The sequence below is a fragment of the Gymnoscopelus microlampas genome, assembly GCF_963454915.1.
Source record: "Gymnoscopelus microlampas genome assembly, chromosome: 18".
Classification (NCBI taxonomy): domain Eukaryota; kingdom Metazoa; phylum Chordata; class Actinopteri; order Myctophiformes; family Myctophidae; genus Gymnoscopelus; species Gymnoscopelus microlampas.
In genome coordinates this window covers 5,618,154-5,641,276 of record NC_139955.1, presented here as the reverse complement: position 1 = coordinate 5,641,276, position 23,123 = coordinate 5,618,154, and the positions used below count along the sequence as shown (strand labels likewise).

Sequence of the window (23,123 nt, the reverse complement as noted above, 5' to 3'; positions counted from 1 at the left end):
AGCAGTCATAATCCATAGTTTGTTTTATTCAGTTTTCCAGTTCCCTTGTAACATTCTCTTTTCTTCATAAAGTCCAAATAGGCAACATGTGAAACTAATTAGGCATTACTATTGAAAAAACAACAACACTTCATTTCTGTTTTGTAAAGAAATGTCAAAATATTACAAGAAACTTGTTTGCTCAGAGTCGATTAAGCAAAGACTTCAAATAATAACAAACTTCATTGTAAGAATGAATAATAGAAATTTAGATGGTTGTACAAATCTTTGGTTGTGGCATGTTTTTCCTTTATGGACTAACATGCTGCCTAAGGCTTAATTTATACCTTGTCGCTTGACAAAAATGACATTTTCAACTGAAAAAAAGTATTGGGAGTATAAATTAGCCTACACTTGGAATGAAATTGTATCTGGATTAAAACAAACTGGAATTTACAGGATTAAGAGGTGAGATCTAAAAAGGCCACACGCTTATAGCATTTCAAAAAGATTTTTTTCTGCTACGCAAAATATGGTACTTAGGAATATAATACAACATAATTGAACATAGTGTTTGTGGTTACGTTTCATTAGTGACAGGCAGAGGTGGTTACAATCTATCCTTCAGGATTGTGCAGTACTTTGAACTGAATTCTAAATTAAAATGGAAACTAAAGGTTATAGTGGTTGTTAATGACAAAAGAAAATGCAAATTTATAAAAACAAACGGCATAATAGAGGCATGCAGTTAAGTTGACCTAATACCCTTGTTAAGTTCAAGGGGGAAGGGAAGATTTTAATTTACAGTAACAATATTTACTCCAATATAACCATGATGCATTTGTGACACTAGGATACGAAAACAGAGCAGTCCTTCATTTTTATCCAAAGGGAGTGAGGTATACTCTAGTATAGAATAATTAGAAAGATGGGAGTTTGTTTTTCTCAAAAGGTAGTGAAAAAAGAAAGACTAGAGATTTAAGATGGGCATACAAATTCTGTTATTATGCAAATGGCAATTAAAAACTTGGAAAAGGCAAAAGTTTAAAGAAGAGGATTGGTCCTTGCGTTGCTGCCTTAGCGAACCAGAGGCGTCTGTTTGAGGGAGATGAGGACAGAACGCATGCGGGAGACGTCCTTCGCCTGCTTGTTGGTCTTGGGGTTGAAGTCGCAGAGGCGAGCGACTCTTTCCCACTCGGACCCCGGGCTGTCACCGTCGCACTCGGCCAGGAAGGCCTCTTCTGACGCTCTGCAGGATGGGACAAACCACAAAATCAGCATGCGTCCTGCTAAGCCAGGTATTTCAGAACAAAACTCCACACTGGCAAAGCACGTCCGCACAAAATCTGCCACTCGTTTACTAAATTAACCACTTGAACTCCAGCAGACCCTATTCTGGGGGGGGGGGGGGGGTATTCACCAGAAATGGCCAATCTACAAGCTCACGTGTCAAGTTGTGATGCCTTGTGAGCTTGTAGATCGCCTATTTCTAGCAAAGAGATTGGAAGGAAACGAACAGGCCGAGTACGATTGCGACTCAGGTCCGTCTTACTAAGTATAGTGAGTTTAAGTGGTTAATTCACGCGACTGGCAATCTTTTATTTCAGATATAGAACACGTTCATGCATTTCTTTTCAGTTATCACCACACGCACCACCGGTGAGCGACCGAGCTCAACACACAGTTCTGTGCAAGCAGCATAACATTAGCCTGTGCTTGAGCCCGTGTTAGCAGCACTTTTTAAAGAGAAATGCATACAATCTCATGTCTCATAAACCATGTATTTGTAGTTTTAGAGCAGGGGGGCATGCATCCCGTTAAGAAAGGAGGAGCAAGTTGTAAAGAAACTCATGGAAGCTATGAGGGGCGTTACAACATCAAAAAGCATAAGAGTTCTAAAACCTACACAAAGCCTATAACATCAGAGTTGGGCTGTTTGTAGAAAGACTTGTCAGCAATCCTAGTACGCAGGCAAGCCAAGAAAGCAGGAAAAAAGAGAGAAGAAAAACAGTGTGAGTGTTCATCAACAAAGCAGAGAAAGGTTAGGGCCAGCTTAACCACATTACACCTGAAGTCCCCCATTTTGGGCAAATATTTCAAAATCTTTCTTATTTTATCTTCAAGAATAGCGAAAATAGCAGATCTACAAACTCACAATGAGCCGCAATGATATGCGTTGTGAGCTTGTAGATCTGCTATTTTCACTATTTGTGGTACGACTAAGTATATCATGTGGTTAAGAACACAATACTGTAAGCAAGTGAGAGAAACCAGAGATCTTAAAAGATGTATAATAAGAAGAATAACTAAGGATTCAAATAAAATACAAAACTACTGTGGTAGGCAACTAGGTATAATAGTTTTGGGTGGGCTAGGGTACATTTTCAACCAATGACAGTTTACCCTAGTGTAAATGAAAACAACATTTGTTGTACATCCAATTCTCAACTGGTTCTCAACCTTTATAATTTCAAGGACCCCAGTTTGATGTGCATTAGGCCAAGGATCCCCATTTTTCAACCCAGGAATCCCAATCTACACTATAAAATCCTCCATGTTAATTAATGGAACCAAATGGGGGTCTATTTGTACACTATTCTGAGTTAAAGACCTGTAAGGGTCCATTTGGTTCCTAACTTCAATCATTTAGCTGGGGACCCCCTGGAACAACATCAAGGACGCCTGGAGGTCCTCAGAGCCCATGTTGAGAACCAGCGATCTAATGGTTACCATCTTGCTAGCATGCCTATCTCCTGATTTCTTCGTTTTCCCAGGTGTATTAAATATGCACAGACAGCACTAGTCTCTAATGTGTCATTGGGGGATTCTCTCTGAATGCATACAGAGACATGTGAGGCAGGAATGAGCCTAAACTACAGTCAGAGATGCAAAGTGATACCGTGCCAGACTTTGTTGGAGTCTGTTGGAAAGCGTGAGAGAAGAAAAAGTTAGCCTGAACAGGAAAAACAGAAGGACTGCAGATTGTGACAGACGTTTTACTGCAGGATATAATAACATGGCATCACTTCAGAATAATGCTAACCACCAGTCATACTTAAAAACCCCTAAAAAGATAAACATTTAGTTATAATAAACTACTATCAGTCAGTAGCTTAATAAAGAAGGCTTGAGTAAAAACAAATGTTCTTTATTGCTCACTATGAGCTATCAACATTGTCACAGAACTTGAGTTTGCCAAAACATGAAATTCTGATAGGCTCTCATCATTTTTTCATGTGTCCCTCTGTTACACCCCCGCTCCCACAGAAAGCATTTTGTTGCCGTCGGGTGGGAAAGAAACCACATATGTACAAAACTGTTACTTTTCAGGATTCAAATCCAAAAAGGACCAAAATCAGCAGATCTACAAGCTCAAAACGTGGCGAGATGCGACGAGTTTTGAACTTGCAGATCGGCTATTTTTGGTACTTTTCTGTGACACTGAAGTATGACTTTAGTAGGACATATGACGTATGGACATGCAAGGTTTCTACCCGACAGCAACGATTTGTTTCCTTGAGGCATTGAGGTCATTTGTTACCGCTCCAATCTCCCACAGCCATCACCAAACATACGGTCTCACACAAACACAACAACTAACTATTCTGTGGTCTTGTTCTGCTACTTCTACGTTGGAATGTTGCTTCGGTGGGGGGAAATCAATTCAGCATTAAGATGATGATTTTTCGTATGATCTGTATAGACTGTTTTAATGCCAACAGGCAATTCTTTTGACAATCGGAACTTCGTTCGCAGCTCAGCAGACAGAATTCAATGTTTAATTTATTGTTTGCAAATTGAAAAACATTGTTAAAAATAATAAAATAAAGAGAAATGCATTCAAAGGTGTTTTTTTCAATTATCATTCATAGCCGCAAGTGTTTTTAAAAGATTTTATGGCAGTCAAAACGCATGGAAAACGGATAAAGAAATGGCAACAATTGCAGAATAGTGATCTTATTGAATCGAGGTCAAATCGTGACGTCCCTAGTGATTCCTGCCACCTAGTTGCTTCTGGCAATATGGTGATAACCATATCTAACAATCTAACAAAACCCCGGGAACCAAGGAACTGACACCAGTGTAACTCTGCCACAGACAGTAAAACACAGTAACACAGTCATTGCTGCTCCCATCAACTAAACCAGCCAACAGAGACCATTTTTCCAGCCAGTCAACTGACCTGTTGTTGGCCTTGTTTTTCTCCATCTGCTCATTCTGGTGAAGATGCCAGTCCTCCAGCTCTTTCCTGGCCTTCTCCTTCCATTCTGCCTCCGCAGCCTTGGAAGCATTGTCTAAAAAGACACAGAACAATACAGTTAAACCAGCCATTCCCGACCTGTGGGCCATGAGCAATATTGCAAAATGAGTTTTCATTGCGATACCGATAAATAGGAACTTAAAAGTAAGTATACTTCCATTCCAGTTCCATTGAACACAATCGATTGATCATTAAAATAAACACATGCTCTGAAAATGCACGCTGGCCCACCCATCTGCCCACTTAACAAGGCAGCCGAACGTTTTGATATTTTTAAGCGGGCCCCGGATCCAGAAAAGGTTGAGCACCACTCAGTTAAACATAATAAACAATGACTGTACCTGATATACTGCTGATAGGAAAAAAACAACACTGTGGACAGGGTTGCCAGATCTGCTATTATAATTTCCCCGCAAGATTTTATTTGAAAATAGCTGATCTACAAGCTCACAACGCGTCGCGATGCAACGCGTTGTGAGCTTGCTGTTTTCAAATAGCTGATGTATATGTTAAAGTGCTCAGGTGGCCCATAGTCGCTTCTTTTGGGCTGGTTTTCCTAGACCTGGTTGCTTGTTTCTCTCACAGAATCTGGCAACACTGACTGTGGGCACTGCGAATTGAAATTAGCTAAGCGGCATGTGTTTATGAACTGCTATGTGGTCATCATTACTGAGAAATAAACCCTGACAGTGTGATGCATGACCCTGATGCAAAGCAGAGGGGTCTTCAATCACCCTGAAAAGGGTTTTTATTTACCTTTATTACACGGCTTGGTTGAATGCTTGACTTTGATTGGTCAATCACTGAATTCAGCGGAGTGTTATTTTTGAATAATGACTGCTGAGCTCAATAACAAATCTATCTATCAATGTCTAATCAAAGGCTCAGAGCACCTGCTGCGCTGCTAGATTTTTGTCGTATCCAACATGGCAGCCATGCAAACAAGCGCACAATGTCATTTACAGCTAAACATTGCTCTCAAGAATGTTTTTGAAAACATATGAAGCGAGAAATAGACAATGCAGTAACGGGAAAATGTATTCTATTTTATCAACTCTTCCAGTTGTTTTCCCAGGCGACGCTGGCGCACCTGGCTTAAATTAATAGACTTTCATTACCGTAAGCAATGAAATCCTTAGTTTTGCAGTTACTTTTGGGTAACTTTATAAATGTCTTTATTAAGTAGCCGTGTAATAATTGATGGCGAGCCGTTCATTGTTGAGAGATAAACCCCTTCAGGGTGATTAGACCCCTCTGCTATCGCGTCGGGGTCTAATCACCCTGTCGGGGTTTATTTCTCAACAACCTCACTATTTATTATCTCACTTATTACATGGTTAGGTCATTAAGAAATCAATACTTTCACACAAGCTATAACAACGAACATGATTTAAATGATGTTTCCACTAATGAAAATAGTCTCATTAGCTTCGATACAGTTGCCGCAGTTCTGTTATTCAAAGCAGAAAAACCAGACCGCAGAATGCAGTGATTGACCAATCAGAATCGAGCATCGACACAAGCGGTGTGTAATAATAAGGTTCAAAGCCACATCCACGTACAATACAGCTGGTAGCAACATCGCAGGCAGTGAAATTATTGCACTTTGAGCTTCCTCAGCTGTGTGGATATTAATAAATTAAGATAAAACAAGAAACAGAATAACAGAACAGAATAATGTCGGAATAAAAATAGCAAATATTAATTGAAGTGTTGTTAATCCGTAAGATTTTCAGTTTGATGTACATGGCGGCGCCTGGTGGTCACAATTAACAGGTGCTTTTCTTTTTTCTTCTCTTGCACATTGGATGCATATTTCCTGACTCTGAGCATTCCTGTGCATGTTTGCATTTGGGGCAGGAGTAGCCGACACCACCAGCACCAGTTTAAAATAGCGCAGAGGAGTGCTTACCGAACGTGAATCCATTTAATGACACATTACATACACAATACGTTGTTGTGAATACTGTGTAACTTTGCTTTGTGGAGATTTTTTTCAACACCTGGCAGCTATGATGTCATTACAATGTGTGTTTGAACTGTGATACCCAGTGTTGGAGGCAGACACTAAAATAGTATTTAGACCAGTGGTTCTCAAACTATTTCATGCCAAGAACCCCCAAATGAATGTAATTGCCCAGAAATATTTTGTTATTATTTTCCATTGGAAAAAATAATTATAATCAATTAAATCGATTAGTTTGATTAACTGTTGCACTCCTATAACAGAGGTTAATGTAGGCAGTGTGTTAATGTAGGCATTGGTGTGTTACCTAGCTCCTCCAGGCGTGTCTTCTGTTCTTCTCTCCATTTCCGCAGACTCTCTGGTTCCTGCCTCAGCTGGTCCACCTGGGCGATGGCTGCATAGCTGTCTGTCGGCCCATTGGACTCCTGGTGGGAGGACATTAAGTCATTATTTAGTCACTAGCCATACAACCATTCCCCGAAAATACCACATTGATCAGAAAGCTGCTAAAAAATATGAACTATTGTCAATGCCTAACGGGCGGCTTTGGCAATCATTCTATTGGGAGGAGGGCATGAAAATCGAATACACTTCCCCATGCGGTCTGTCTCAAAAAATAAATCACAGCAGAACTCCCTAAAACACGATTTTTCCAGCAACTTTGAGTGAGCTCTTGAGACACACCACCATGTATTGGGAAGTTTCACAACAGAGCGACAGGATTGCGGTCTGCAGAGTTGGTCTTTAAACCTAAGAAAACAAAAGACAGGGAGCAATCGGATTATTTATTAAAACTCACCTGAAACATGTCCCCATTCACTGTGGCAACAGGCTCTTCTCCAAAACCGTCAGCAAAACCGTCTGCAAAACAAGGGCAAAGTCGTCTCAAAGCACAAAGTCACTGGAGAGTTCCACGCGTACGTACATCCCCTCTCTCAACAAACCACGGTGTCACATTGTGACAGCCAGGGTGTCTCTTTGTAGATCTTAAGCCAGAAATGCAGACGCACCTGTTTGGACACTGTTGTGATGATTGATGATGACCTGACTGACTGTTGTTGTTGTAGATAGTAGTATCCTTAGTTAGCTTTAACACACACACACACACACACCATAACTCGTTGCTGTCGGGCAGAATCCTCCTATCTCCTTATTCTAGCTTTTTGTGTTTTTTCATAAAGTAATGTAGTATTGACACATACCACAGTGTCACACAAAAGCATCAAAAGTAGCAGATCCACAAGCTCGAAATGCAGCACAAAGCGACACGTTTTGAGCACGTCCTGACGAGCTCGCGGACGTGCCGTAAGCTTGCAGATCCGCTATTTCCACTATTTTCGGCTATTTCAACTATTTTCAAGCATTTCTTTGTATATTTAGGTTATTTCCCCATATCTGCCCTGTGCGACGTCAAAGCCTAAAAGCCAAACGAAATGTTTTATTCATTATGTTCCAGTGTTCAACGACAAAACACAATTAAATCATTAATCACAATTATTTGTGTGACAATTAATTGTCATGTAAAATGTCATAATCGTGACAGTCCTAGTAAATAATCGCTAGCTGCAGCACTAACTGCTTCTCTAGAGGAGCACAAAGTTAACATTAGTTTGGCAACTGATGGCTGATTTATTTTGTAGTCTTGTGATCAGTAAAGAATAGTGTGACAAAATATCATCACACTATACTGTAGAACGTGGCGCTAATGGGTGACCTGAGGATAAGATGGTGTCACTGTCACGTCATAGTGTGACCTATTGAATACTGTGACCCGCCTAGAGATCACCGTGGAAAGAATAGCCCCTGCTCTTTCATCATACATGTTTCGCAATGGATCACAGATGTAACATAAATAAGATAAATAAAGAGAAGTGAAGACGCAAGACATCTTATGTTGGCGAAACTGCAAAGTACTGAGCAATGGATTTTTTCAGGGTGGCATTTAGAACAATGGTTCTCAAACCTACACAAATATATGTAGATAAATAAAGTTTTTAAAACGTTTAAACAAAAACGACGTCTAATTTCTCTTTTGGGTCTTGAGCTAAAACGTTTGGGAACCACTAATTTAGACGATGGAAACTATCAGTTAACTAGTTACAACTACAGAGCCCATAAGGAGTCAAACTGTCAGGTAGGTGTAGTTTTTACTAGAAGCCTGGTTTTACAAGTTCACTAGAAATCCAGTTTCAGTCAAATGTTTACTGAAAATAAAACAAAGCTCAAGGGTACAGAGTACTGGATACTACAGATGCTGTAGTGTTTACTGTAGACACATCTATTCTAGTTCCTAGTTTAACTTTATCCGAGGTCTCCCAAAGATGCTAGCTTACATGATATGTTTTATTATAATGTGAAGTTAATGCGTTCAGGTTTCTGTATTAACTTTGCTATTGTCTTGATTCTTCTATTCTCTTTCTAACAGTTATACATACATATACATACATACGTACGCACATACATACATACGTGTATATATATATACACATTTACACACACACATATATATATATATATATATATATATATATATATATATATATATATATATATATATATATATATATATATATATATATATACACACACACACACACACACACACACACACACACACACACATACATATATATATATATATATACACACACACATACACACACACTGTGTGTGCATCCAAACCTAAATTATAAGTCAAGTCAAATTTGATATATCCCAATATCACAAAGCCTCTCTCAAAGGGCTGTACATAAATAATAATAAAACAATAAAAACTAACAAGAATCAAAACAAAGCAGTGCAATACATAAACATTCGTACAAGCGGCACACATACACAAAAACACAATTGAAGATAACTAACAATAAATTGATAACTGTAATTTGTGCTAGTTAATAATAATAATAATAATAATAAAAAATAATAATAATAATAAATATGTTTTATATTAGCTGAGACTAAACCTCAATTATATTTATTTTAAAATACAATGATTAATATTTTATTAATTCATATTTTATAACAAATTACATTAGCTCGTTGGCTAAGGACCTTACTATTAAACGTACAACGGTGTCGCTTGCCGAAAGATATCTGAACTACAAGCTAACAACGAGTCGCGACTTTGTTAGCTTGTATATCAGATATTTTCGGCAGGCGACAACAGTCAGTAAACTTAGAAGTAGAATAGATATGTAGTTAGCATTAAGTTAGCGCTTAGCATTAAGTTAGCACTTAGCATTAAGTTAGCATCTGTCATGACAGTCATGGATGAACTTCAACATAGTGTTTGAACTCTCTCCCTTTTTGGTCCGTACATCTACATAAAATGTCAAATATAAAGTGCTTACCCCATGGCCATGGGTGTTACAATTACGTATGGGCCATCAGAAGTACCCGTATCTTCCGTATTGTTCAATAAAAAGCATTTTAATCCGATCGGTGGACATTTTCTCCTAGTTATGATGTATCAGAGTGCAATACACCTCCTAGCCGATAGGGTCGCGTGGTTGAAAGAATATGGCAAAAATACGGAGAAAATGACCACCGATCGGATTAAAATGCTTTTTAATTGTACAATACGGAAGATACGGGTACTTCTGAGGGCCCGTACATAATGCTAACATCCGTGGCCATGGGGTAAGCACTTTATATTTGAAATCCGAACGTTTAAGTAGATGTACGGGCCAACAATGGAGAAAGTGCAAACACTATGTTGAAGTTCATCCATGACTGAGTCAGTCATGTACCGGGGCTATAGCGTCAGCTTTAGCCTGCCGGTTACTTTACCGTAGGTGTCTGCTATGATGTCCGGACTCGGAGCAGCCGCAGCGGGGGCAGGGACAGCAGCAGCGGCGGCGGCGGCGGGCTCGGGCTGATCGTCCTCCTCCGGGGCTCCGTCCTCCTCCTCCAGGGCTCCGCCGAAGCCCTGGTCGTCGTCGTCGTCGTCGTTCTCGATCACCGCGATCTCGCTCTCCTGCTGGGCCAGGAAGGCCGCCGCCGGGTCCACCTCCTCGGCGGCGGCGGCCGGGTCATGCACCGCTCCGTTGTCGGCCATTGCTCGCTGCCTGGGGGGAAAAAGTCGCGATCTGCCCTGTTGTTTTGTTTGTTTAAGTTGGTGGGCTAGTTTAGCTTTCCGCTTTAGCCTGCCGGGGTGCTAACGTCAGTCAGATTGGACTTCAGTAAAGAGAGAGGATAGGGCTTTATTGGCCACTAACTGGAGTAAATATTTAGTATTTAATTTGTATTAATCCCTCAGATTTAGTCTTTTTGTTGTTGTTGCAAGAGCTGGGAAAACAAGCTGTTAAATCGTTGTGTCTAAACGTTGTGATCCCATTCCCAACAGTGATGATTCATGATTTCTCTTGACTTGTTCAACCGGTGAAATCATAACCTCTCGCGTCACCAGGCGCAGGCTGTTTGGTTTCTATTTACCGCTAAAGGGCTCAGATCCGGTCTAGAGCCCGCCCCACTGTATCCGGTAAATTTGCTCACACAAAGTACCCCAGAAATACATACATACATCCCTTTTTCTACCCCTTGTTTTTCAGTAGCGGGGGGCGGGGGGCGGGGAGCGGGGGGCGCCCTAGTCCCTACGTCACATCCTAGACGGATAGCTCCGCCCACACTGGGCGAGCGCTGTCAGTGCAGCGGAAGTCGATGCGCAGACGGCTTTGTTGTTGAAGCCCGACTGACGCACGCTCATGAGAAACAGCAGAAATGAAATCTGGCGAAAACAGTTGCGTGCATTAAACTTTAAAGGAAACATGCAGTCTAAATATATAATAAATATCCATTTGCCTAATTCACCACTACTTTTGCGACTGTGTCTCAACGTGTTTTTACTGGTTAAATAAAGGTTAAGTAAAAAATAAAATTTGCGTTTGAAACTTAGTATTTCTCTAAATATTACACTTTCACGACAGCCTAAGTATAAACTGTTATATTAGATGAGTGAAACAGCTGTCTCACCACTACTTTTGCGACTGTGTCTCAACGTGGTTTTACTGGTTAAATTAAAAATAAGATTTGCGTTTGAAACTTAGAATTTCTCTAAATATTACACTTTCACGACAGCCTAAGTATAAACTGTTATATTAGATGAGTGAAACAGCTGTCGATACAGTCAATATAAGTAAAGCATTATATATGATGATAGCCTTATGAGTAACTTTTTTATAATTTCGGGACATTTTGTTATTTTGCACAACACCTTTGTACAACGAAGTATAAAATAGGGTTGATTAAAGTGTTTAATCAATGTATTTGATAGTAAAAAATCTATAAACATTCTTTTTTAAAGAATGCGGTTCTATGAATTGGTCCATCATCATCAAGATGATCAAAAAGCCACGCAAAGAATGTGGTTCTATGAATTGGTCCATCATCATCAAGATGATCAAAAAGCCACGCAAAGAATGTGGTTCTATGAATTGGTCCATCATCATCAAGATGATCAAAAAGCCACGCAAAGAATGTGGTTCTATGAATTGGTCCATCATCATCAAGATGATCAAAAAGCCACGCAAAGAATGTGGTTCTATGAATTGGTCCATCATCATCAAGATGAACAAAAAGCCACGCAAAGAATGTGGTTCTATGAATTGGGCCATCATCATCAAGATTATCAAAAAGCCATGCAAAGAATGCGGTTCTATTAAGTGGGCCATCATCATAATATGATCAAAAAGCCACGCCGTTTCTAGAGGCCTTTCTGTGTGGCAAAAATGAGCATTTTATGTGCTTTAGAATAAGTAGAGTAGAATAAGAGTATAATTACTAATACTACGTGTAAAGTAACTAATTACATTTACTCAAGTACTGTACAATGTTTAGGAACTTTTACTTTCCAATTACAATTTACAATTGTCTATATTTTTACTTCTACTCCACTACAGTTATTACATTATAAAACATAAATTAACCACTTTAGCCCTATTTTATACCTAGGCTATTTGAAAATAGCAGATCTACAAGACAATTTCCAATTGTCTATATTTTTACTTCTACTCCACTACAGTTATTACATTATAAAACATAAATTAACCACTTTAGCCCTATTGTATACCTAGGCTATTTGAAAATAGCAGATCTACAATATATTTTTACTACTCCACTACAGTTATTACATTATAAAACATAAATTAACCACTTTAGCCCTATTTTATACCTAGGCTATTTGAAAATAGCAGATCTACAAGACAATTTCCAATTGTCTATCGGGACAGAGAGACAAGCAACGAAGAAGAAATCGCACGGTAAGAAACTCGTTTTTAAACAGTGTTATTGTCAGTGGTGTAGTACAAAAGTATTAAAAAAGTGTTAAAATGTGTAGGCCTATAATATCATTATGCAGTGCTTTCATTCAATGCAATGTATGCAAACCGAATTTTGATGATGATGGCCCAATTGCCTCACCTGAATGATCATCTGTAAGCTTGTAGATCTGCTATTTTCAATTTATATACATTTTATAGCAAACTTTTCCAGCCCTGCTGCTCATTGGTATTATATGTATACCTGTATGCATGTATACATTCATTCTGAATATTAAAAAAACATACATGTTTCTTTCTCTTCACAGCATGACAGAGCTGCGTGCAACAAGTTGTGGTGATGAGAACTGTGGTGATCTTTCTGCGTATCCTGTCTTACAGGTCAGTTATAACACTGCTGTGGTTCTTCAACTCATAAGATTGCTATTTTGTTTGATCGCTTATGTTACTTCTTATAACAAGTTAATTTCAATATCGCTTCCATTTGTATTTCACAGACCTGGCTTCCCCCTGGGTATGACTATCATGTTGTATCCTGTGAGGAGCAAACTACAGAAATGGACCACAGCGCATTTTGCGCTACTTTAAGGCTCCCATTTAACACTGAAGAACGCATTACACAGTGGGTTCTGGAGACGAAGGACACCCCCGCCACATGGAGGGTCAAAGCCCAAAGACCAATGACTGGCAAAAAAAAATGCTGCAAATTGTCCCAAAAGTGACTGCAAAAGATTGCTGCTATTTCTTTCAAAAATGTTGTTTTCTCATGCTGCTATTTCTTTCAACAATGTTGTTTTCTCATGCCAATAAAGCTCATTTGAATTGAAGCACAATGACAAATTCTCTGCCTTTCTAATTAAATATCAACACTTTGCTATGTGGACCATCAACCCAAAATAGACCTTTGTTGACCATTAGTGAGGTAAATGGAATAATGATGATAATGATATGGCCCACTTAATAGAACCGCATTCTTTGCATGGCTTTTTGATCATCTTGATGATGATGGACCAATTCATAGAACCACATTCTTTGCATGGCTTTTTGATCATCGTGATGATATGGCCCACTTAATAGAACCACATTGTTTGCGTGGCTTTTTTGATCATCTTGATGATGATGGACCAATTCATAGAACCGCATTCTTTACAAAAAAGTGCAAACAAAGGTGTTTTGCACATTAACAAAATGTCCCAAAATCATGTCCCCTATCATCATATATAATGCTTTACTTATATTGACTGTATCGACAGCTGTTTCACTCATCTAATATAACAGTTTATACTTAGGCTGTCGTGAAAGTGTAATATTTAGAGAAATTCTAAGTTTCAAACGCAAATCTTATTTTTAATTTAACCAGTAAAACCACGTTGAGACACAGTCGCAAAAGTAGTGGTGAGACAGCTGTTTCACTCATCTAATATAACAGTTTATACTTAGGCTGTCGTGAAAGTGTAATATTTAGAGAAATACTAAGTTTCAAACGCAAATTTTAAAACACGTTGAGACACAGTCGCAAAAGTAGTGGTGAATTAGGCAAATGGATATTTATTATATATTTAGACTGCATGTTTCCTTTAAAGTTTAATGCACGCAACTGTTTTCGCCAGATTTCATTTCTGCTGTTTCTCATGAGCGTGCGTCAGTCGGGCTTCAACAACAAAGCCGTCTGCGCATCGACTTCCGCTGCACTGACAGCGCTCGCCCAGTGTGGGCGGAGCTATCCGTCTAGGATGTGACGTAGGGACTAGGGCGCCCCCCGCTCCCCGCCCCCCCGCCCCCCGCTACTGAAAAACAAGGGGTAGAAAAAGGGTTCGCCATGCGCACATACAAACCGTTTCCGTATCCCGTCCTAGACCGGATTCTTAAACTGCAAAGTAAATTGATCCCAGACTAATGGGACGGTTGTAAAGTGTCTGTTTTTAGACATTGTCTGTCGCCATCTGCTGGACAAAGTGTGAGATTGTCTAAATGAAAATGTAGTTTATTTAATATTCCATTTTAAGTTTTACACAGTGGTGGAAAGTAACTAAGTACATTTACTTAAGTACTGTACTTAAGTAACATTTTGAGCTATTTGTACTTTACTTGAGTATTTCCAATTTCCAATACTTTCACTTCTACTCCACTACATCTCAGAGGCAAATATTGTACTTTTACTCCACTACAATTATTTGAAAACTTTAGTTACTAGTTACTTTTCAGATATAAATTATTATATTATAAAACATACATTAACCACAAGCTCACAAACTCTATGGTCGCGATGCGACGCGTTGTGAGCTTGTAGATCTGCTATTTTCAAATATTTCTGTACTTTTACTTTTGGTACTTTAAGTACATTTTGATGCCAATACTTTTGTACTTTTACTCAAGTAAATTTTGAATTCTGGACTTTTACGAGTATTTTTATATTGCAGTATTGGTACTTTTACTTAAGTAAAGAATTTGAGTATTTTTTCCACCACAACTTTTACACCTTCAAAAGTGCTGAATGCAAAGTGTTCTGCTGTTATGATTATGCAAAAGAATCATATTTGAACAAGCACTTGGAATGTAGGAGTTGAGGCATTACATTTAGTTTGACTTGGTTCCACAGATAAACATTGTGAAAATAGCAGATCTAAAAGCTTTGGCCAATGCTTGACCAGTTTTTATTGTATAGTTTGTTGATTACTTTTGAAGCAGTAATGGTCTTTTTTTGGTGGGTTTTAAATTAAAAAGGTCTTAAAAGTCTTAAATTGTTTCTTCACTATCATCTGCCCCCCCCCCCCCCCCCCCATACAATCAATGCGGGAATCTGTCAATGAATTACTGAATTCATCTTTGTACCACAAGTCATATAATATATCAAATACAACTCCAGGCTGTGCTGACTGTGTTGTTGTTTTTACATCCTTGTATTTGCACTTGTTATGTTATGATATGTTATGTTATGTTATGTTATGTTATGTTATGTTATGTTATGTTATGTTATGTTATGTTCTTAAAGAAGAATGTTTCTTCAAATGTTGCTAATAATCACGTAATTTAGTTGCAATGGGAGATAGTGAGAAAAAACTGTGCTGGAAAAAGTACTCACATTTTTTACTTAAGTAAAAGTATCAATACTGTAATGTAGAAATAACCTGTTTAAGTAAAAGTCCAGAATTAAAAATGTACTTGAGTAAAAGTACAAAAGTATTGGTATCAAAATGTACTTAAAGTACCAAAAGTAGAAAGTACTCAATGTGCAGAATGTCCATTTTCAAAATCTTTTGAAAATAGCAGATCTGCAAGCTCACAATGCTTCGCCGTACGACGCAGTGTGAGCTTGTAGATTATTTTCAAATGGCCCAAATGTATATAGGGCTGAAGGTTAATGTAGCCTATGTTTTGTCATAATAATCAACATCTACAAAGTAACTAGTGAAAGTTTCAAATAATTGTGGTGGAGTAAATGTACAATATTTGCCTCTGAGGTGCTGTGGAGTAGAAGTAAAAGTACCTCAAAATTGTACTTAAGTACAGTACTTGAGTAAATGTACTTGGTTACTTTAGTTTCCACCACTGAGAAAAACCAAGAGAGAGCAAACAAAAGGGTGAAATGAGCCTTTAATGAAATGAGCAGCTCAGCTGAGCCACTGGGAAGGTCCCATTGGCCGGAGGGACGGTTAAACTCAATTCATTACATTTGATTACGTTCTGATTACATCTAAACACTAATGTAAACGAATAGAAACATAACATTAAAAAAAACCAACAACAATACAAGGGTTGTCTGACAAAGCAATTAGCCAATCACAGCTACTAAACGCAAAACCACTGGGCCAATCACGGTCCGATCCTCCGGACTATAGGATGTATCCTTTTTTTTTTTCCTTCAAGGAATTCCTAGGGAGTGGCTTAACTCTCCAGCCTCGCGAGAGTATCGCCGGTTCCTCCAAAAAGAACAGATCTACAAGCTGACAACGCGTCTCTTCGCGACGCGTTGTCAGCTTGTAGATCTGTTCTTTTTGGAGCGACACCGTGGTACTAAGAACATCTAAATCCTCAGAGAGGGAATAGATCTCAGGCTGCTTTCTGGACGGGATCCGCTGTTCCTTTTTGACGTCTGAGGAAGTCCCAGGGCTTGGATCTGATCGAGCCTCATTTATTGATCATTTGATTGATTATTCTTTGAATTAATAAGAGGATTCGGGGACTAGAAAAGCTCTTTTTTAAGACTTTGATCACAGGATGTCTGGTGAACTGAAGGAGGGACAAGAGGTAAGGAAGGAATGATCATTCATTCTGTTTCTTAAAGAAGGAGTTAAAAACTTCACTTTGAGAGACAACTTTTAATTGAAGACTTTAGAGAAACTCTTGATCTGAAATATAAGGTAATAAAGTGCACTTACTAACCGCGTTGAAAGTCTTCGGCAGAACTTTAGATTAGTTTTTATTTAGTTTTATTTTATTACATGTTCTGTTGCACAGTGTATATGTATGCATGGGCCTGAGTGAGTCCAAGGTGCTGGAAGATTTTCGAGTATGTTGCACTATACAACAAACCTTGGTGTATTGATTGATTTTTATTTCGGCCCAAAAAAATGTTTTGGTAAAATAGAATATAAAGATCGTACCTATAGGATCAACCATAAAGTATAATAATAAAATAGTTATTTCCAGTGTGGTCCTGTATTTGTTTTTTTAAATAGTTAATTGATTTCTCAATTGACACAAATATTCATACAGATACCCCCCCCGCCCCCCCCATACACACAAATGGCAGTAGCCTATACTAAAATAAAATCTTTAAATAACTGATTCTCCATATAATATAGTATATTTCCATAACATACAAAAACAAAAAACAAGACAGAAGGAGTTGAGAAAAAAGAAAAGAAAAACTAATTATGTATACACTTATACACATTAAATGGACCCTTATGGGTGTGTAACTCTGAGAGTGTACAAATGGAACCAAATGGACCCATTTGTACACTCTCAGAGTTACATTAACATTGATTTTACAATATAAAATGTGGTCCCAGAGAAAGAAATGCCATTAAATGGGGGTCTGTAGCCCCTAATGCATGTCAAACTGGGGGTCCTTGAAATTAAAATGGTTGAGAATCACTGCTATAGCTGTAGAAATCTTCTCTTATGGGGTTCCCTGGCTTATATTTTCAAATGGGGGTCCGTGGGGTATTAAGTGTCAATTTGGGGGTCCTTGACATGGAAAAAGTTTGAGAACCACTGATATAGTATATTTCCATAACATACAAAAACAAAAAACAAGACAGAAGGAGTTGAGAAAAAAAGAAAAGAAAAACAAATTATGTATACACTTATACACATTACATGCAATTAAACACACTTACACAATCATTTTTAAAATGATTATTATTAGACTATACAAGGTGAGTTGTGTGTCTTGTTTCTCAGAGTTTCAGCTGCTCTGCATTGTGACAGACAGTGATATAAATGACTGCAGAAAAAGAGCCCACACACATATTTCTATTTTGGCCGCAGAGACGTCATTTAAACAGAAATACACCTGGTGGCTTCATCATGATGTGTGTGTGTTGCTGCCTCGAGTTTTAAACGGATGAATGAAGCTCAGTGTTTCACCCAGTGGCGGAAGAAGTACTCAGATACTGTATTTTACTTAAGTAAATGTAGTAATGCCACAATTTAAAAATACTTTACTGCTACACGTAAAAGGCCTGTGTTCAAACTTCAAAATGTTACTTGAGTAAAAGTACAAAAGAATTGGCATCAAAATATACTTTAAGTACCAAAAGTAAAAGTACTAAAATGTTTGAAATTAGCAGATCTACAAACTCAGTTGTGAGCTTGTAGATCGGCTATTTTCAAATGGCCTACGTATAAAATGGGGCCTAAGTTTTATAATGTAATAATTTATATCGGCAAAGTAACTAGTAACTAAAGTTGTCAAATAATTGTAGTGGAGTAAAAGTATAATATTTGCCTCTGAGATGTGGTGGAGTCGATGTAAAAGTATAGAATATTGGAAATACCCCAGTAAAGTAAAAATACCTCAAATTGTACTTAAGTACAGTTCTTGAGTAAATGTACTTAGTTACTTTACACCACTGTGTTTCACCAGTGTTATGTAAAATAACAATTTAACCTCTCCTCGATCTTCACCTGTTGATGGTGTGTTATTGGCTCAGGTATCATACAATAGTTTGGTATTTTTTATTATTTGTATTGCCTGTTGTGGCCCTGTTGGTTTCTCTGTTACAGCGGTTCTTAAAGTGGGGTCCACGGACCCTCGGGGGTTCTTTTGAGGGGGTTCCAAATGAACCCTTACACGTCTGTAAGGGTCGGTGGGGTTCCTTGCCCTTTAAAAACATTTGAGAACCACTGCTCTCTTAATGTGTTCAGTATCTTTTTGTTGTTGTTAAAACCATTATTGTCAGATAAGAGAGAACATATTGATTATGTATGTAACGTTTACACTTTAAAAAATCCATCCAGACCCTACTCTCTGGATGTTCCTAATAAATTAAGTATGCTGCTTAGGCAATAGGCAGGCTGTAGTGACGTGTTCTGACAACTTGAAGCCCCATTCTTCTAAGAAGCCAACATTTTAAAGTTGGTTTGCTAACTTGAAGCTTTTTGATGCCTCAATATTGATACCACAAAATCACAGCTATTAAGTTGCAGCTTAATCACAGATATTAAGTTGCAGCTTAATCACATTGACTGTTGATAAGTGTTCACGCATTGTCATCCAGGACAAATCTTTTTTTTCCCCCCTTTCCTATTGTAACGTTGTAAAGACTTCAAAGGGTAGCCCTAAAATGTGGCTTGTTTTGTGGGAAGTGTTTTTAAATTGACGTTTACAAAAGTGTTGTTTATAATTACAGACTCGCATTTAAACTTAGATTAGCCGCCCTCAAGGAATCCTAACATCTTATTATAGCAACTGCATGGCTTTTAGCAGGGGGACTCGACTGCCTGGGCCCTGGGGTGCCGTGACATCCCCATGCAGGTCTATAAACCTGCATTTGCACCTCTCATTTGCTGTAGTTTACAACCCAGAGCAAATAAACCTAACAACATTTTAAAACCTTTTTTGAACTGACTTGAAAGCATCCGTTTAAAAAAAACAAACAGCAAATAAGGTCCCCCTGTCGCTTTAAGAGCTTGATGTCATAACCTAATTGCTGGTTAGGTTTTTTTTTTTTTTTTGTACTGTACTGAAACGGACTTCATGCTCTCTGGAAGGAATGCAAGGATCTCACAGGCTTCGCTTCACATAACGTCGGCAGGCCCGGGCCTTCTCTCTTTGCTTCAGAAGTAGTCTATACTTTTAACTGTCCATAGGTTTTATGTGCAAAAACCTGTGCCAGAATATTGGGTGGTTGATGTTCTCCCTCTCCAGCCCCCCCCCCCCCCCTTCTCTCTCTCCGTGACTCATGTGGGTGTTGGGCTGAAATAGTTTGGTGTAGTTTTACATTCCTTATATAGCCTCTGAGGATCGTGGAGAAGCAAGGACTTGCCTCTGTCACAAGAAGGAGGGAGGGAGAAAGGGGGAGAGAGAGAGAGAGAGAGAGAGAGAGAGAGCTCACCACCTTTTGGCTGTAGCCTCCTCTCTCATCAGGTTAGGGTTGCCAAGCGAACGCCACAGGACAAGGTAGGCTTGGATGGCAGCAAGGGGCTGTATGTCATGATGATGAGTGCTGCTATCTTGTAGTGGGGAGGGGGGGGGCAGTGTTGCCAGATTCTGTGAGAGAAACAAGCAACCAGGTCTAGGAAAACCAGCCCAAAAGAAGCGACTATGGGCCACGCGAGCACTTTAACATATACGTCAGCTATTTGAAAATAGCAGATCTACAAGCACAGCGACGCGTTGTGAGCTTGCAGATCTGCTATTTTCAAATAAAATCTTGCGGGGAAAATATAATAAGCAGATCTGGCAACCCTGGAGGGGGGGGGGGGGGGCACATAAAGAGTGGAGTGAGGGTGCAGGTATGTAGGTCACGTCAGCCAGCTCTATGCCCGTAAGTCACTTGGTGCCAGTCACTTGGTGGCTCAAGTTGCCCTTGGTTCTTAGAATTACATGAGGTTTTTTTATGGCTTTAAAAAGCCATAAATGCAAATGCACTATTCAAATAACGTTAACCATTGAGGCACATATCTTTCCCGTGCCCTCGCTGTATCTGCATTCTGCCAAACGTATGTACCGCAGGCTACCAAAGTTCACGATGATTGACGAGGAACATCAAGTTTCACTTTCTTTGATTAACTCAACCCCGAATCTAATAGGCTGCTGAAATTCCAGTTGCGGTGCGTGGGCTGTTAAGAGTATTGTTATAATATGCACTCTTAACACGTCCGAGTGCAAATTTGTGCCAGAGAGCAGCGTTAATGAACTCCATAAGTATGTAGGTTGCACTCCCACAGGTTAGTGGGTTAAACCTTATTCTGTGATATCCTCTTCAGCGTCTTCCATTTTCTCCCCGGTTCAATAGTTCGAACCGAATCCCAGCCGCTAGTTGACATTGAAGCAGGGGGGAAATAATGTTCTAGAACACAATGTTTTCTGAGCCATCCAGCTAATAAGCGTTGGTGTCTTTTTTTTCCCTTGTTTTTCTCTTTCTCTTTCCCAAGGCCATGAACGTATACAGCATAACCCTGGAAGGCCCAGCGCCCTGGGGCTTCAGGCTGCAGGGAGGCAAGGACTTCAGCATGCCCCTCACCGTGTCAAGGGTAACGATACCTTCCTATTTTATTATGCGCTCCTTTTTGTATCTGCGATGTTAACGACGACAATGGCCGCTTAAGGAGCGAGACGTCCAGATGGAACTCTGGTTCTCAAAGTGGGGTCCTTGACGGGGTTACAGGGGGTCTTTATAATTAGTTAACGCATTAAGACCTGAGCCGATTCTTAAAAATAGTTTTTTGAAAAAAATCTAAAATGAAAAAAAAATCTTCAAGATTTTTCAAAAATAGCAGATCTACAAGCTCATAACGCGGCACTCAGTGCCACGCTATGAGCTTGTATATCTGCTATTTTTTAATAGCCAAAGAAATCTAAAGTGACAGAGATGCGTTCCAGGTCTTAATGGCTTAATATAGCATTGAAATCTATTTCATTTTAACACATCTTGTGTGGGGGTCCCTGGCATAATGCAGTATTAATTTGGGGGTCCTTGACATGAAAAAAGTTTGGGAGCCATTGCCCGTATGTCTCTCTCGCGCGCGCGTGTGTGTGTGTGTGTGTGTACAGTAGGTATATAGGTATGCCCCCACATTTTTGTTATCTCTCAAACCAAGAGGCCGATCAGCACCAAATCCCTTGTGCACTGCCAGCAGAGGCAGGAACTCAGTCCCCCAAATATCTTTGAAATCCGCCAACGACAACTGTTTTGAATTTATTTATGTGTATTATCTCAGACTCTACCATCCCTCCAGGGATCTGTACCATCCCTCCAGGGATGGTAAAGTCTGAGGCCACTATTTATGACCCCAACTCCACATTTGGGGCGAGTGCTGACGTGATCTGTATGACGTCACTCATGACGCAAGGAAGCCACGCCGCTATTAGATCCCCCCGTCTAGTGTTTTCTTTTTAGGAGGGTCCCTCCCTCCCTCCCTCCCTCCCTAAAGAATGTGGCAAACAGTTACACTCTTCAACCCCGCCGTCACCCCACCAGCGCACCTTAACTCTGCCTTATGTTTCTATGTAAAGGGCTTCAATCTATTTTTAAAGCGTCTATTTGCGTGCGCAACACAAGCACAGCCACACCGCAACGATGACCCAACCTGATCTGGATTCTATCCTCTTTTGTTACGTTTGGTCCAGTGATCCTCAACCTTTTTGATTTCAAGGTCCCTCAATTATGTTGTATGCATTAGAGCACATAGCATATATATTTTTTTAATCTCTGGGACCCCAATCTGCAATGTAAAATCCTCAGCGCTAACATAACTCTGAGAGCGTTCCATTCGTACACTCTCTACTGATCTGGTTCCTAACTAGCAATCCTTCAGCTGGGGACCAGGGTTGCCAGATCTGCTTATTATAATTTCCCCGCAAGATTTTATTTTAAAATAGCCGATCTACAAGCTCACAACGCGTCGCGACGCGTCGTGAGCTTGTAGATCTGCTATTTTCAAATAGCTGATGTATATGTTAAAGTGCTCACGTGGCCCATAGTCGCTTCTTTTGGGCTGGTCTTCCTAGACCTGGTTGCTTGTTTCTCTCTCAGAATCTGGCAACACTGCTGGGGACCCCCTGGAACCCCTGTAAGGACTACTGGGGTTCCCCCGCACCCCATGTTGAGAACCACTGGTTTAGATGGTAGGGGGGGGTGGGGGTTGATAGACCTCCACGGTGAATCGGGTTTCTGTTAGTTTTTCAAATTTGGCGTTCGCTCTCCACATTCTTCCGAGGCATGTCAGCGGTGGTCTGGCGTGTTTTGTTTTGTTGCCGAGGGTCCGTTGTGGTATTAGGTGATGCTTCCCCTCCCTGTAAGGATGTGATGATGATGGGTAGCGGTTTGTTTATCCGTCCTCTGGAACACACTGCTGTTTGTCCGTTTTAGGTCACTGAATCTTTGCTTTAAATGGATTCTCTCTGATTCTCTTATAAACTGCCGTTGATGTTAAAGGGGATGAGAGGGCAACAAGCCATTTCCAGGCC

At 39.7% G+C, this 23,123-nt stretch overlaps 2 protein-coding genes across 3 annotated transcripts in view; one reads left to right on the top strand and one right to left on the bottom strand.

Annotated features, from left to right (window-relative positions):
• Nucleotides 1–5: 5 nt before the first annotated feature.
• cltb (clathrin, light chain B) lies at nt 6–10,587 on the bottom strand. The gene is made up of 5 exons (XM_084085846.1): nt 9,996–10,587; nt 7,006–7,067; nt 6,514–6,631; nt 4,163–4,274; nt 6–1,228 (listed from the first exon to the last, which is right to left on the bottom strand). Exons 1-5 carry the CDS (start codon nt 10,261–10,263, stop codon nt 1,057–1,059), a joined length of 732 nt encoding a protein of 243 aa, XP_083941972.1. The 5' UTR covers nt 10,264–10,587; the 3' UTR covers nt 6–1,056.
• Nucleotides 10,588–16,529: 5,942 nt separating this feature from the next.
• pdlim7 (PDZ and LIM domain 7) overlaps nt 16,530–23,123 on the top strand; it is a 74,290-nt gene continuing 67,696 nt past the window's right edge. For both annotated transcript variants that reach the window (XM_084085648.1, XM_084085649.1), the window contains exons 1-2: nt 16,530–16,729; nt 21,089–21,187. In XM_084085648.1, the coding sequence (XP_083941774.1) occupies nt 16,700–16,729; nt 21,089–21,187 (129 nt within the window). In that variant the 5' untranslated portion in view covers nt 16,530–16,699. The remainder of the gene's footprint in view (nt 16,730–21,088; nt 21,188–23,123) is intronic.

Coding starts and splice junctions, on each gene's coding strand:
- cltb (XM_084085846.1), bottom strand. CDS start 10,263: ATGGCCGACAACGGAGCGGTGCATGACCCGGCCGCCGCCGCCGAGGAG. Junction 6,632..7,005: donor TGAATGGGGACATGTTTCAG/GTGAGTTTTAAT, acceptor TCCTCCCACCAG/GAGTCCAATGGGCCGACAGA. Junction 1,229..4,162: donor AAAAACAAGGCCAACAACAG/GTCAGTTGACTG, acceptor CCCATCCTGCAG/AGCGTCAGAAGAGGCCTTCC.